We start from the raw sequence: 15,640 nt of genomic DNA on the forward strand, positions 1-15,640 counted from the left end.
CTGCATCGGGCACGCGACGGCACTGAATTAGCGAGTGGTCTTTTCTTAAATTCTTTTGCAGTCCATGTCTTTTGCGACAATCAGAGATTATGTAGTATTCTTTTTTGTGTATGCGGCACTGACGCGTTGACTCAACAGCGAGCGGTAGTGGAATATAGGGTTGCGACTCAATTAGGGAAAATACTCACTCGGCCCATGTGGCCGGAACAGGCCTATATACCATGACAGAACCTCCTGTCATATTGCCCAAAACATATTCTCCCTTCCTGACAATTTTCACCCCCTGGACGTTTTGCTCCAACACCAACAAACTTTCTTGACCTTTCTCAATCACAACGGCGGTGTGATTCGGGCTTCCAACGGTTTGCGTGACGCCTGTATGCTTATTATAGAAAGTGGCCAGTTTGAATTGCAAGACGTCTCCCGGTCTGATCTCGTCCTCGGGACCCTTAGATACTGTTTTGCCTGAGGCAGTGCCCGTGAGTTCCAAAATAGGATAGCCATGGTGATAATACTGCGAGACGAACGCATGTTTGCCACATCCCTTAGCGAGTGCTTCCTTGGCGAGATCCCAACACTCCCCAGTCCCAACTTGTTGGCCCTCTTTGTGTGAGCACCAGGAAGTCACATAACCCCCGAATTTCTCGCTGTATTCCACCAACTGCTTCTTTGTAGGACAATTGTGTTCAATTGGCGATGGAACAAATTTGATCATCTCCCCTACCGCGTCCGCGAATCTGTCACCAATCCATTTTATCTGGTAAATTGCCCTCGATAAATCCTGAAATCTCACGTCTAATGTACGTATGTTTTCTTGCAGAGGTCCACTAGGAAAAGACTTAGTGGTGGTCAGGAAGCTCGAGGAGTAATTGAGGCCCAGAAGCGCAGAGGGAAGCACAAGAGGAGAGTCTATGTTGGCATACCAACCGGTGGATAGCTCGAGGTCCACCGTGGGACGCACAACTGCTTCTTGCGGTACTGGTGCTGGAGCCCTGGTGTAATTCCTCGCGGGCGGAGGAGGAGGTGGAGTTGAAGATGCAGAAGACGTGTTGGATTGAACTTTGGAATTTCTCGATGGCGGCACGGGAGGGGGAGTGGACCGGGTGGATCTGGGGTCCAGGGAGGGTGATTCCAATTCGTCTGGCTTCCTGTTTTGATTGAACTGGCCTTTCACTGGTACTCTAAAGCCTGGCACAAGACGGTTGACAGAAGGGTGGGTTCCGGGTTCGGCCAGAAGCGGTATTTGCACAGGGCTTGGAAACGACTTTTCCCGACTGGGCGTTTCATGGCTGGATTCAATGCCCGCCTGTTCCGCGTCTTTGTGGCTCTCTTCGTGATGAAACTGGCCCTTGACCGGGATTCTGAATCCCGGCATATGGCTCTGTGGAGTTGGGTGGTTTAAGCGCTCGACGGAGAAAGGCAACACGAGAGGTTTGGGTGCCTGCTTACTTGGTATGCTCCGAATTTCTGGGGCTACCAGTGAAGGGGTGGAAAAGAACACCGCAGGCTTACCTGGCTTCGGTGGTTTTTGGGGTTTCGGGGGCTTCGCGGGCTTGTCATTTGATTCGGGCTTGGCCGTTTCAAAGGTGGCTGATTGCGATGGAAGGACCGGCTGCTGGTTTAGCTGGGGCTTTGACGGCTTAACAGGCCGCTGGGGCTTCGCATGGCTCTCGGGACTTTGAGACCCGGGGCCTTGCGACATATGCAGCTTCAACATGGCGATCTCAGCGGCAAAGTTTGGTGCCGAAGGCATGGACGCGACAGGAGCCACTCCCGTCGGTTCAGAGGGCGCCTCAAGGCCATTCACAGACCGGATTCCAGGATTGTGAGGCAATGGACTTTGCTGAGGAAGAGACGGCGACGCGCTTGGCGGAGCAAGCTCGCTCTGCTGAAGTTTTGCCGGTTTGGGAGGAGGGGTTTTCTTCGGTTTCACCGGCGGCACCGTTGTATGAGAGGGTTGCGGAGAGGCGGCTGCACTGACCGACACGGGCCTTGGAGGCGGGGACACCACACTAGCGCTGCTTACGGACGCGGCCGACTCGGTTCTGGAAGCTGGCCATTCGGCCGCACCCGGCCTTCTGGGCGGCGGGGGCCCGAGCTTGGAGACGTCGATGGCCGTATATCTCACAGGGGCGCGAGAGGGCGGTTGATCCGAGCCGTTCTCCGAGCCGTGGCCCAAAGAGCCCGCCGGCGCGGGCGCCGTCTCTGAGTATGATGGCGGAGGCGATGCGCTCACCGAGCCTGCTCTTGGTGGTAACGACGGAACATGGGCCCCTGCCGACGAGAGTGCCCCGGGCTGTCCCTGAGCCTGCGCCTCGCCTCTGTCTCTGCGCACTGGCGGTGGCGCAAACATCGACACGTCGGGCGGTGGCTTGGGCACGCGCTTGACCTGTTGCTCCGGGTTCTGGGAGTGGGGGGTTTGCAGAGAGGGGTTGGGAGGGTGCAGTGGATTCGGTGGGGTTGGTGGGTTCAGAGCGTTTGGTGCATTGGGAAGGCTCTGTGGATTGGGAAGGCTCTGTGGATTGGGAAGGCTCTGTGGGTTGGGAAGGCTCTGTGGAGATGGACTTTCCAAGTAAGGGGCCGGTTGGGCTCGGGTGGGAATGACGGGTGCCCCAGCGGCCGTGGCAGCGGCCGGCGCCTGAGCATTGTCCAAGGACCCTGGCACAGGCATGCGTGGCCGCGAGGCTATTGGCGGCGGGTCTGCCGGCATAGGCCCGCTTGGATTTGCTGGCACGGGCCGGGCCGGCAACGGCGCCGGCGGCACTGCCTGCAGGACGTGGCCCGGCGGTCCCGCCAGAGGCCCCAGCGTCGGGGGCCCGGCGGTTTCGTTGGACGCAGCCTGGATAGTGGCGCCCAGGTACGCGGAGACCTCACCGCGGGAAGGCGCGGCATAGGTGGGCACGTTCCGCTTGGGCGGCGGGGGCAAGGAGTGCAATTTCTCCTTATCCATGATGGGGGCCGCGGGGCCGGAGGGCGGCGGCAGCGTGCTATTTTCGCCGGGCGCCAGGCCGCCTTTCTTGGCGGCGTCGTGGTTTTTGTACGTGTTGTAGCCGGCCTTGGAGAGCGCCTTTGTGCCGGAGCCGATGCCTTTGGCCGTGGCGATCCCGGCTGATTTGAACGTGTGTTTGTTTTCTGCCCAAAACGACATTGTGGCGATAAAATCGGGGGCGTCTGACGGCGGTGGGCGGAGGTTGGAGCCCCTGTGAGGTCTGGCGGCAGGCGAGATCTGGCGGCAGGGGTGGTCTTTTTTTGCTTTGCGGGACACCTGCAGGTAAATGGGATATTTGCCTTGTTGTGGGTGGATTTACAAAGCTTTGGACCGTGGTTTGGGTGGGAATGCCGGCCGGGTTGGGGGCTTTAGTGGCGGCTAAAGTAGTATAGCTGACTAGTCGCTTGCGAACGCGTGGGATACTGCGCCAGGCGCGTCACGTGACCGGCCGCACTGGGTGCGGCGGCGAGCTTGCTTCATACTTGCCTGAGCGTGGTCTTTGATGGCCAGTTGCGCTGTCCTGAAGTGTTGCATACCAAGCTTCAGAATGCAAAGGAGTTAGAGTGTTTTGTCGCGGTCAATTGTAATGCTATGACTGATGTAGAAACCCGGCGATAAAAGCTCTAGCTTGGCCAGCAACTGGAAGTAGGAACAGTCTTGCTTGAAGTCCAACAATAGACACTAGGATATATGTGTAGGCTTTGAGAGCAGATGGGAATCTGGCCCTCTAAACTTTCCGAGTAGGGTTAACCAGCAGGACTCAAATGTGGCCATGGCAGCCCCAGTGGCGCGTGTAAGATCGCATACATCCTAGTTGAGTACATCAGATTTTCCGGCTCGATCTGTGAGGCGGTTCGACACTTTTGTTCTCGTCAAGAAATCTGTCGTGTTCAGTTAGTACAGCATCGGGAACATACCGCAAGACGTGCCCAGGCAGAACGCTTCGCATGACAGACGCTTCGTGGTCAACCGTTTCCGTCCACCCGGCCCATGTGGGCATCCAAAACTGACGACCTATGACCTTCAAGCGTATCTCGTATTTTCAGCAGCAAGATGCTTTGCTCTCAGTGCATACTTGGCCACGAACGAAAATCGAGGCATTGCACGTCTGGACCAATCGCGCTCTGGAGCTTCACCACTGGTCACCATTATCTTCAATCGACAAGCAAAACCAACAAATAGCTAAGAATACTGCCCACGGCAAGCCCGACGCTCAAAAACACGGAGGTGAATCCGCCGGCGGCCTCCTTCTCCTCAGACGTGTCGCAATGGTCGCCGACCACCATGAAGCAGGACGTGACAAGCTGGCCATTCGAAAACCCAAACAAAAACTGAAGCAAAATGTACCACACATCGGAGGACAACACCGGAGGCTTGCCCAGGGGGTGTATGTTGCACGTGAGGAACAAGGGAATAAACACCAATCGGCCCACGGAGTACGTGATGAGGGTCCTCGGGTTCCTGATGAGCACCCTCGATTTCAGGCGTCCACAGAGAACACGGCCCATGAGGTCGCCGAGGTTCCAGACAAAGTAAACAAAGGGAATGTAGATGTTTTTCCTGAGAAGCACGAAATGCGACTCGCCGTGCACAGACTCCACGATCAGCGCAAACACCGGGAACAGGAGCGTCACGGCAAATGTGAGGAAGATCGTCAGCACAATAGCCTTCAATTTGCACCATAGGACGTGGAAGGGCACGTGGGTCGTTTGCACAGGGACGTCCTCTGGCTGCTCGGCCTCAAGGCCCTCTTCCTCAGACACCAAGTCCGTCAAGGCTCTATACATGGAGTCCGACTTGTGCCAGCCAATGAGAGCCAACAAAGCTATGGACGCCATCGAGACCAAGCTGGCGGTGATGTAGTACACGAACAAGCCAAAGTTCTTGTCGACATACGGGGCCTCGTCTGGCGCGGCCTTTCCATGGCCGTTGTCGCCCACCACCAAAATCGACACAATGAGGGCAACCGAAGGGAGAATGCCGGCAATGGCCTGCCCCACCATGACGGCGTTTGTGTAGATGTGGCCCATCACATTGACGGTGGCCATGGTGCCGTTCTGGGCCAAGCACGTGGCCATGGCGCTGACAAGCACCATGCCCATGAGCCCAACGAAAAACACATTGTCTTGCATCCGGATGAACATGCTTGCGACACACGAAAAGGCCATCACCACGAACACTGCGATGGTGAGGCCCAAGCCCATGTTTATACGATGCTTGTAATCGACACCCGTCTGCTTTTGCGATAAGTAGTAATTGTACGTGGTCGACGTCACGGTCGACACCGACATCATCGTCGAGGAGTATATTTTCATCAAGCCGGGCGAGTGGGCGAACCGCTCGCCGTAATACGCCGACGCACTGAGAAAACAGTTCCAGGGCCAGAGGAGCGCCACGCCTATGATGGTGAAAGTTACATACTGGAGCTGCGACAACGTGACGTTCCAGCGGGAAACACGCCAGATGACCGGGTCACGTGCGGTGCCGGGGGTCTCGGCGCAGGGCATTTCGTGGAATTCGATGGACAGTGTCACTTTTGCTGATGGTCTGAGAAGATTACGGTATCAATGGACCTATCGCACTGGGGCCAGAGATAAGCGCAGGCCCGGGGCCGCGAGGTATGCGACATTTTTCTGGGGCCAGGGCCGGAAAGTCCAGAGACCCAAGAGTCTCTCCAGAAGACGGGCTAAATGCGGGTAGTTTGTGTTTTTGTTGCTTATATTTGCATGGACGAGGCTTGCGATTTCTGGCCGCTTTGTCTTTTGATAATTGAGTCTCTGGTCTCTTCGGCGTGAGGTGACTGTTCTGGTTCTGGCAATGGTCTCTGCATGGCAAGTATAATAGTGCGAGGCCTGGATGTCTCGCCCTGTGTTGTCACTTAGATACCGATGGGATCGCTGCGCTTAGATTCGTCGACAGGCGCGATGGAGATGGTTTTTTTTTCTTTTTTCTTTGCCAGCATGAAATTTGTCGTTCGATTTTATTATACTCTGCGGCTTAGGTGTGTCGTAGAATCGGAGGTCTGAAGCTCCGGTTGCGACTGCTCGTTGGGGCGGCTCAATCTCGGGGAACAGCTGAACTTGTGGTTTTCGTTGATTTCAGTAGCTTTGAAGTTACCAGGTTCTTTTTAGGCATAAAAATGGGACAAAATCGAAGTGGGCGTGTTTTGGAGCCAGTTCCCCAACGTCCAGTGCATTGGAAAGACCACGAGAATGGGTGCAAATTGTCGATACCGCGCAAGCCTCATCGGAAACACATATCCACAAGACGAAGCTTTTTTGTTCCTTACAACTGATTAAAGATCACTGAAAAGAGTGAGAAGCACTGCGATGCCATACATGGCTTGCCCGATTCCATGCCCACTCTGGATCCTGCCCTTTTTATCTCTTTGACAGGAGCTGTCTTGTTCACAAGAGTCCATTCGCACATACTGATTGTTCACATGATTACTCTGTTTTAAGATGGCCTTCTAAATTTTCTTTCAGATAGCGCGGTGATTTGAATCAGGGACGGGCCTCGGTCTTTACAGTTTTGGGAAGGCTACTGAGACTTTACCTTAGTCCTGATCACTGTCAGAACCCACGGGCTTTGAGCGATACAAGATGGCTGCGGCTATTCGCAGTCGGCCAAGAGTGAGGAAAGTTGTGAAGCAAGGATTCCCAGCAAATTCATCCATGTGCTTCAGATTGAATGGAAGAACATAGAAGGCTGAATGGGGAGAGGCCTCGAAAATCACATACGCACGTCTGACGAAAAGAGGATATGGTAGGTTCTTTTCGAAGGCTTCGGTGAAATTAGCGAATCCTCATGACGAATGGGGCCTGGGTCTAGACTACGTGACAAGAAGTTGTCGAGAAACAGAACATAGGGGGAAAAGGGTTTACTTCAGATGCCAGGTAACCACCCAATAGTGGCGCTGGCGAAACGACCCCTATCTACATTCTGACGGGTCCAAACACCTAGCGAGGATCAGGCATGGTTGGCTCTGAAACCAACCACGTGTACTCCACTAAAGTAATACATATCTTCAAGGAAACTGATGAAGACACGGGATGGCCTATTTTGGTCCTGGTGTGGTAAGCGGTGTGCGTGCATGACACGAGAATGATGCATACCCGCTTGCCCACAAAAGCACAGCCAACGTGCTCTTTGTGGAAACTTGTCGTGAGACGAGTTGAAGAGAATGTTTCCAGGCAAACACGTTGGTGTTGGAGAGAATGTTCCCAGGCTAACACGTTGGTGGCCCCGTGCTCTTTGACTCAGCGGATGCAACAATGCAGCATGCGTGTTGATGAATCGCCAGACCAAGCCGCGTCCTTGACTAGACGAGAAAAGGACAGTGGGGTGATGCAATGGAATTGGCCAGGAACAATCCATGATGACGCCAAAGCAGCACCGGCAATGCTTCGAAGACATGGGCGTGGGAGCGAATATCGAGCAAGCAGGGTATCACGGTGTTCCCGTGAGCCTCAGGCCAGCCGGCTGATATATATACAAGAGTGTAGCACGAGAATCAGGGCCCACGCGGGGAGTCTCAAGGGGAGTCTCAAGAGGAGTCTCAAAGGAAGCTTCAAAGAGAGTCCCAGGGAGAGTCCCAAGGGACGTTTTGGTGAAGAGGACTGGGCTTTTCGCGGGCCGTGGCGGCGTCCCCGGGCGCAGCGACCTTGTTCTGCGCCGCCATCAAGCGGTGTATGTCGTTATCGAGCTTGACAAGCAGCTTGAGCAAGAGGTAGTTTGTTTCTTGCAAGGGGAGCCGTAGCGGCGAGCGCTCGCCGAGCCAGAAGCCGGTGTCATCGGACGGGCCGATCCCCAAGTGCGCCATGTGCTCCTCCCAGTCGGGCAAGTCGTACTCCTTTTCGGGCTCGGACAACTTGTCAGCCACGACCAGGCGGAGGAGCGTGAGCAGACGCGCGATGTCGAGCGTGAGGGCCATTTGCTCGTCGAGGCACGGATCGGCGGCGCCACCCTTGGGCGCTCCACAAGCGTCGCCCGGGAGGGCTGGGTCCAGGGGCACGGGCAGGAGATCCAGCTCCATCCGCGGCGGCTTCGCACGGTCCGCGGGAAGACGCGGCGGGCGGCGGAGGAGGCGGCGATAGGCGGCGGCGTCAAAGAGGCGCGCGCCCACGGAGTCGAGCGTGTCGGACAAAGCGAAGAGCGAGTCGCCCACGTTGGAGATGAGGATAGTCATCAAGGGCACGGCCGCGATGGCCCAGACCACGAAGAACGCGCGGCCGAACGGCGTCTGCGGGTGGAAGTCGCCGTAGCCGATGGTGAGGAGGCAGAGGAAGCAGAAGTACATGGCGTTAAAGTAGCTCCAGTGCTCGCAGGCGCGGAACACGGCCGCGCCCAGGAGCCAGAACAGCACGAAGACCGCGAGCGTGGCGGCCAGGCCGTGGCGTTTCTGAGAGGCGGCCACGCGCGAGCGCATGGCGCGCATGGAGGCAAAGGCGGCGGGCGCGTCGGGTGGGGGCAGGCCCGCGGCGTGGGCCGCCAGCATGGCGCGGCGGCGGCGCTCGATGCGGTGCCAGAACACACTCGGGGCGGCCGCGGAGAGCACGACCTGGCGGAGCATGGCCACAATGAGCCCCATGATCAACACGCCAACCAAGGAGAAGAACAACGCGTACACCTTGGCGCCCGCGGTCTCGGGCACGATGTCGCCCAAGCCGATGGTGAGGATGGACACGGTGCAGTAGTAGAGCGACGCGCCGTAGGACAAGCCGGCGATGAGCCGGGCCATAACCACGGTGCCCACGGCCTGCCACACGCAGAACGAGATGGTGTGCCACATCAAGCGGCGCTGGCGGGCGTCCAAGTTGAAGCGCGCACGGTACTTGTGCATCACGCAGCCCGCCATGTTTAGCACGAGCACCGCCACACACGCCACGTACATGGCCACGGTAAACACCGCGAGCCAGAAGCCCTCGGAGCGCGCGAGCGCGAGCGCGTCGATGCGGCGGTTGGCCAAGGCCACGGCCGCCGCCAAGCACGCGACCGCGGCCGCCAAGCACGCCACCAGCACGCTCTGCGCGGCCATGTAGCGCGCCTGGCCCGCGAAGTTCCACAAGAGCGCCGCGTTGGCCACCACGCCCAACACGAACGCCGCCACGTTCAACGCGTGCTGTGCCGCGGCGTCCGCCACGGGCTGCTGCGTGGCCGCGTCTGTCTGCCAGTGCTCGAGGAGCGCCACGAACGACACCAAGTTTCCCACCGGCGCCATGCACGCGGCCACCACCGGGAGGTACGCGGACACAAAGAGCCACGCGGGGAAGTGCGCGTCGCCGGGCCGCACGTGGAGGTTGGCCACGGTGGCGACGGGCACGGCGAGCGAGTGCTGGAGCACGAAGCGCGCGCGGCGCCGCTCGGCCTCAGGCACCTGTGTGGCGCCGTGCTCGAGCCGGTGGAAGTACGCGGGGGGGAAGAGCGGCTGGAGCGTGTCTTTGTACCTGAGCAAGGCGTCGGTGTTGAGGACGGGCGAGCGGCTATTCTGCGGCGGGCCGAGCCAGTGTTTGGCGGCCGAGAGCCGGCGCCGGACGCCCATGGCGAGGGGCCGGGCGGCTGCGGGGGCTGGTGTTTTGGTGGGAAAACTTGTGGTGTGGTTTGTTGAAGGGGGTATATTGTTGATTGTTGATTGTTGATTGTTGATTGTTGATTGTTGATTGTTGATTGTTGATTGTTGATTGTTGATTGTTGATTGTTGATTGTTGATTGTTGATTGTTGATTGTTGTTTTTTCTTGATTGTTGTTGCTTGTGTTTTCTTGATGTTGTTGTTTGTTCTTTGTTGTTGTTTGTTGCTAGTACCGGTGATGTTGGTGGTGATGTGAGTGTTGTTGCAGTGCTCGGCGGGTCCGACTCATGGCTCGCGCCTTAAGCCATGGGTGCAACCCCGCGCCCACGGCCAGATATCCCGTTTTCGGGGGTGGGCCATAATTACTATGAGTAAATCAGAGTGTTCAAATCAGGCAAGCGCTTAAATCTTTCAGCATGGAATAATAAAATAGGACGATGATTCCATTTGGTTGGTTTCAAGGACCATCGTAATGATTATTAGGGACGTTCGGGGGCGTTAGTATTCAGTTGTAAGAGGTGAAAGTCTTGAATGTTCTGAAGACCAACTACTGCGAAAGCATTCGTCAAGGACGTTCTTACAACATGATCTTCTTCATGGATTTGCCTGGTTTTCTGAAATGCTGGAACAGATTTGGCGTGCCCGGCTCCTGAAAATATCCCCACCGCCAATTTTCAAAGGTGAAGCGAATACTAGGACACTATTAGAACGCGCCTTTGGTTCTATTCTTGTTTTGTATTTTAGTAACTAATTACTACGGACCCAGCTTAGAGTGGTCACTGAATCCTTGAGGAAACGCTTTTTTTTCTACCTCGACCTCTGCCTCTATTTATACATTCCTCGAGTAACAAACACGCGGCTTTCTCACCCTCGCCTTTGTTGCAGCCATATATTGGTCATGTGACTCATTTATGCGCTAACAGACACTTATCCTAGGAGTCGACGCACTATCCAAGTCGACGCGCGGCCGCCAGGGCCAGCAGGCCGATGGCTTATCAATATATAAGCCGGACATCAACACATAGGGTCAAAAGATACAAAATAATAATAAGACATTTATTTTCACCTCTATGTTATCACTTCTCATATTGGAATCAATAGTTTCAAGATATTTTCATATCAGTTCTAATTTCCGTTCTATCTTTTCGGATATACGATTCATAATCAGTTGGTGGGGTATATAAAACATTTTTCACCGTGCACTACTTAGTCATAATTATTTCCAAATACGTAGACATCTCCAAGTGTTAACGTGGAAGTATGCGTAGTCAAAACTATTTATGTATCTAATTGTGAGATTATTTCATAATTAGTTAATAGACATTCTACCTAATTAAAATGGTTTTGATTTTCATGTCTCCCTTCTTGATTTGGTGATGCTGAATCACGTACACCTCATGGTGTTGGAACATCTCATCAAAGCATTTATTTTTCCTTATATTTAAGATTACAAATACAAATTATTTGGAATTATTCGGATATATACGGACACTTCTGGGAATATGTCCCATGTTTCGCTTTCAGAAAACACAGAGAACGATTCTTGCAGTAATCTGCGCAAGTAGGAAGCGGTGCTTATCAGATTTCAACGGATGCCTCATGAAACAACCATTTTATGAAAACCTTCTAAGTTAAAAATAACAATATACAAAGCAATTGACATGAAAGTCAGTTTTGGAAGCACCGCTGAATGGCTTAGGTAATTTCTGTCAGCTTTGGTCAAGTGTGTGTAGTGCAAATGATCCTACGACGGGCATTGATCCACAGGAAGGGTTCACTTTCATGCCAAGTCGTACTAATATCCGCAGCAGGTCTCCAAGCTTAACAGCCTCTACTTGATAGACTATATAGAAATGGGAGGTCGCCAAAATAGATCCGTAACTTCGGGATAAGAATTGGCTATATATAAATACTTCTATTATTTATTTTTGAGTACTATCATTTTGTTAGTAATAAGATTCAATAACAGATTCTTTCTGCCTGTGTTTGATTAAGTTTTCCTTCAGACTTTATTTGTGACCCCGCACAGCTAGGTTATAAATCCCCTCCTTTGGGGGTATTTATTTGAGAGTCTAGCTCATCATATAAAACATAATTATATATGCTTTCATATATGGATAGATACAATATATTTTGTGTCAATTATTTGTTTAGCGTCACACCTCTAGATGCACAGAGGTCTTAGCCATCATTTAGCCAGAAGTAGTATAATGTATAAGTACACTCTTTATCTTGGTTTAAAGTAAGGTTGGGTTGAAACACCTACCTTTTGATATTATTAGTTTATTTGCCTAATTTCAATAAGTTTGGCATGCCCTGACTCCTGCAAGTGCCTTACCGCCAATTATCCGAGGTGAAGCGAATACTACAAGAGATTTATCCTAGGAATCGACGCAAAAGAAAAATCCGATAGAGAGGCCCAGAGTTCCGTCCAGGCCGTGACCAGCGTAGGGGGCATAGTTCGCCACTTGGCACGCAGCTGGGTTTTCTGTATATTATTTGTATAGTTCTGCTCCTTTAGGATGAATTTATCGATAAAAAATAAACAGACTATGAGATATAGATGGGACTGTTGGAGATTGGTGGGGTATGACAGGGTAGCATGTATGTGACTAAGACATGGTCTGAAGAATACATAGATATCTAGTGATGGAAGGTAGGAGGTAGTAACAACTGAGGCAAAAACTCCAGCTGCACTTTGATTATATGCTGGTAGACGATCTATAATACCTGATATTCCCACTGGACCTAATATTCCATGAACATCCGATCGTTTTAATTCATTCAGTGAAAAGAATATAAATAAACTTGAAAGCAATAATATATATCAATATAAATGCCTAGTGATATGGAAGTTACAAAACACTGACTATTTTGTATCAACCGAGGAGAAAACCACAACTGCACTCCAAATACAAAATATGCTGGTACACGATCTCACGTACCATATTCCTACTGGACCTGATGATTGTGCATATCAGAACGCCCTGATTTATTCTGTGACAGAATACAAATTAACACAATAGCAATTATATCATATTAGCATAGAAGGCTAATGACGGAAGCTACGAAACGCTTCTATTCTGTATCTTCGAGAGAAAACCACTTTAAATTAGATCCATGCTGGTAGAAATTCTCAATCACCTGATATTCCACTGGACTTGATACCCCATGTATTAATATCAGAGTGTCTAATGTATTCGGGGGGTGAAGAAATACCGTTAAACTAAATAGCAAACTCAATACAAATATTCTTAATATACCAATGATCACGGTGGGATGGAGGCCGTGAAACGACCCCGTGTTTTGCAGACGAATGGTTCACACGCTTTAGAGTCAGTTTTCGGGTGCCTGAAGGAAAACTGCACCAAGACAGGAAAGCACTCCCTTGGTGCCCCTGCAAAGGCGCAGACGCCGCCTTTTTATGTAACTTTAACAGCCAAAAGACACCTACAACCGCATGAATTTATTTCTGCATTTCTTTCGTGACATCAAAAGGAATCAATCACTGTTCTGTCAATAATTTTCATGCTGGCTACTAACGAGATGTTTTTCGACTGACACGGTTGATGTAGCGATGATTCGCACCGAAGTGTATTTGTTGATACCGATGTTAGATTTGTTGATATTCCTGTACCCCCGTGATAATTTGTGATGATATTTCTGATAAAATTTTCTGAAACACACCCATTTTGCCCCACTGATGACCAATCGAGTAGATACATCCTATATCCCCACTATTGATGATCGTTTTATCACCATTATCTAGGTTCATACATACATATACTGCCACTATGTTAGTTAACGGGGGCTTTCAATGAGTATCAATGATTGGACAGAGGCTGTGAAACAAGCGCTATTTTTGTTAACATTTACTGCCAGACTCATTTCTCCATCTTGCAATATCATATTTCACACTGACTGCTATCCGAACACCAACTATGCAATTCTCATAACTGATACCGCTAATAAGTGTCTATGAAGATTCAGTTAATACTGCTAATGTTAGTTTTTTAATTGCTCTTGCTTCTTTTGATTGCTTCTCTCAATGATATTCTTTTGGTATTGGGGAAGCTGACAATGTTCCACAGTAAATCATGCACTTCATCTACCCCTCTCATTTAACTCAACATATAATTTTGTGCACTTGACGGGAAACAGCACATCATAAAGAAACATGCTGAGCTGATGACCCAAGAAAAAAAACCTAGACTACCATGAGGTGTATTGCGCTGGACGGAAGTGTATTCTTAGAGCGTCATTCTCAACGCAAATACAAGAATACAACATGCTTGATAAATGGATTTGTGCTTAATACAACAAAACTTTTTCGAAACTTTGGCTTATATACATGTTCTAAGTATCTTATCTTCTCGAATCTTTCGATTTTGGTTCTGACTAATGAAATCGTCCGTGACATGCTCTCGCAGTAGTTAGTCTTCAGAATTTTTAAAAGTTTTACCTCTTACAACCGATTACTCTACCCCTGGCCGTCTCTATTAATCATTACTATGGTCTCAAAAAACAACAAAATGAAATCATCATCCTTTTTATAATTCCATGCTGAAAAATCCAAGCGCTTGCCTGCTTTGAACACTTGCATTTACTCAAAGTAATCATGGCCCACCCCCTGGAGAGATAAGCCAAGGAACGCAAAGCGTTCAGAAGCCATCAGGCTGAATCCCTAACTTTTAGGCTCTGATATAAATTTTTATGGTCACTTCTACCAACTCTGTATCTAAAATTCACTCTTGCAATTTCTTTTCGCCTTTGACGCTTGGAAAGTTGAAAATTTCAAAGGGACGTATTATTCCGATGATCTCTTGATTTTCATCAGCAACACATTTCGCTTTAATTGCTTCTTGAGACCATTGTATTGGTGAACATATGTCTTACCCGGCTGAAGTATCACTTAAAATGATAAGCATGTAACTTAATATCGATTTACCAAAACTAAAACTGCTATTTGATCAAAGACTACGACACACGCAATCCTTTAATCAAGACTAATTCAACAAAATTATACTATATTTCATTAAGCTACGTACCACTTCGATGTTATTTCCCCGGCTATGTTGTTCTGAAAGTTCCACCAGCGATGCAGTGTGCAATTGCAAACAACAACATATAAGGAAATGAAATAAATTAGATACTACAGGCCGATTCTTGGGATTCCTTATATACAGTTAGCAATGTATGAAATCAAGAAAGCGTTTGAAGACGGCAGATTTTCAAAATCTGTGTGGGAATCTGGACACTACTTACCAAGTCTCCTGATACAGCTATATTCTGGGGGTTACCAATTAATGCAGTAAGTGGGATACACAAACTGTTTTCCAACCTTTTGTTGTCTATAGCTCAAACCATCGAATTGCTGAAAAGTAGTATGGCTTACCCCTTGAAATAAATTTCTAGTATACTAGTCTGTTTTTGATTGTGCACAAAAATATTGTCGAGTCATGATAAGTCTAACTCAATACAAAGTTCAAGGTTAAGAAGTTTACCGAAGGCACTCAAAAGCAACTGTCTTTATTATTATAAGCAGGATTCGGATCAAACAATGGAACAAGTTTTGTCAATTCGAGAGGGACTGATAAAAAACGCTCACCTCGTATCAACCCCCAATGAAGTTTCTGCTAACTTTGTTGGTTTCAAACCATAAAGCTCGGTAGTTTGGTCTTTGAAATCTCGGAGGCTGAACATATTCTACCTGGAACTATTTTATATAACTATTTTATTATTTTTTTAGTACAGCTTGCCATTGGTTAAATAAAGACAGTCGTTTGATTCCAGATTAGTCCAGTTAGGACTAGTCGATTGGATCAATCATGTCATTATCGTACTTATCTCGAGCGCCATATAGATCCATCTTATTTCAGCACGCACAGCCAATGTTGGCAAAAACAAAGTATCACTTGGTCTGGATATCTACAGAAAATTACACACAGTATTTGATTGGTGTGCCGCAGGTGAGTTAGAGAGTAAACGATGAAGCTGAACGTAATGAATTTGGACGCTGACGATGAACTTCGAATGGTTCACGTATATCCTTTTTTACTGGCACTGAATCTTGGTCTGCTAA

At 50.2% G+C, this 15,640-nt stretch overlaps 3 protein-coding genes across 3 annotated transcripts; all 3 read right to left on the minus strand.

Annotated features, from left to right (window-relative positions):
- Positions 1 to 45: 45 nt before the first annotated feature.
- MUC1 (Muc1p) lies at positions 46 to 3,646 on the minus strand. The gene has a single exon (XM_018854564.1). It carries the CDS (start codon positions 3,146 to 3,148, stop codon positions 185 to 187), a length of 2,964 nt encoding a protein of 987 aa, XP_018712811.1. The 5' UTR covers positions 3,149 to 3,646; the 3' UTR covers positions 46 to 184.
- A 497-nt stretch (positions 3,647 to 4,143) lies between these two features.
- METBIDRAFT_77757 (nucleoside transmembrane transporter) lies at positions 4,144 to 5,496 on the minus strand (the record flags this gene model as incomplete). Its single annotated transcript, XM_018858755.1, has 1 exon — positions 4,144 to 5,496. One exon carries the CDS (start codon positions 5,494 to 5,496, stop codon positions 4,144 to 4,146), a length of 1,353 nt encoding a protein of 450 aa, XP_018712812.1.
- A 2,063-nt stretch (positions 5,497 to 7,559) lies between these two features.
- Positions 7,560 to 9,530, minus strand: TOK1 (Tok1p; the record flags this gene model as incomplete). Its single annotated transcript, XM_018858756.1, has 1 exon — positions 7,560 to 9,530. The coding sequence occupies one exon, from the start codon at positions 9,528 to 9,530 to the stop codon at positions 7,560 to 7,562; it is 1,971 nt and encodes a 656-aa protein (XP_018712813.1).
- Between the last annotated feature and the right edge of the window lie 6,110 nt (positions 9,531 to 15,640).

This window comes from Metschnikowia bicuspidata (genome assembly GCF_001664035.1).
Source record: "Metschnikowia bicuspidata var. bicuspidata NRRL YB-4993 chromosome Unknown METBIscaffold_2, whole genome shotgun sequence".
NCBI classification, from domain to species: domain Eukaryota; kingdom Fungi; phylum Ascomycota; class Pichiomycetes; order Serinales; family Metschnikowiaceae; genus Metschnikowia; species Metschnikowia bicuspidata.

Excerpts from the sequence above, each read along its gene's own strand:
- MUC1 (XM_018854564.1), bottom strand. The coding sequence starts at position 3,148 with ATGTCGTTTTGGGCAGAAAACAAACACACGTTCAAATCAGCCGGGATC.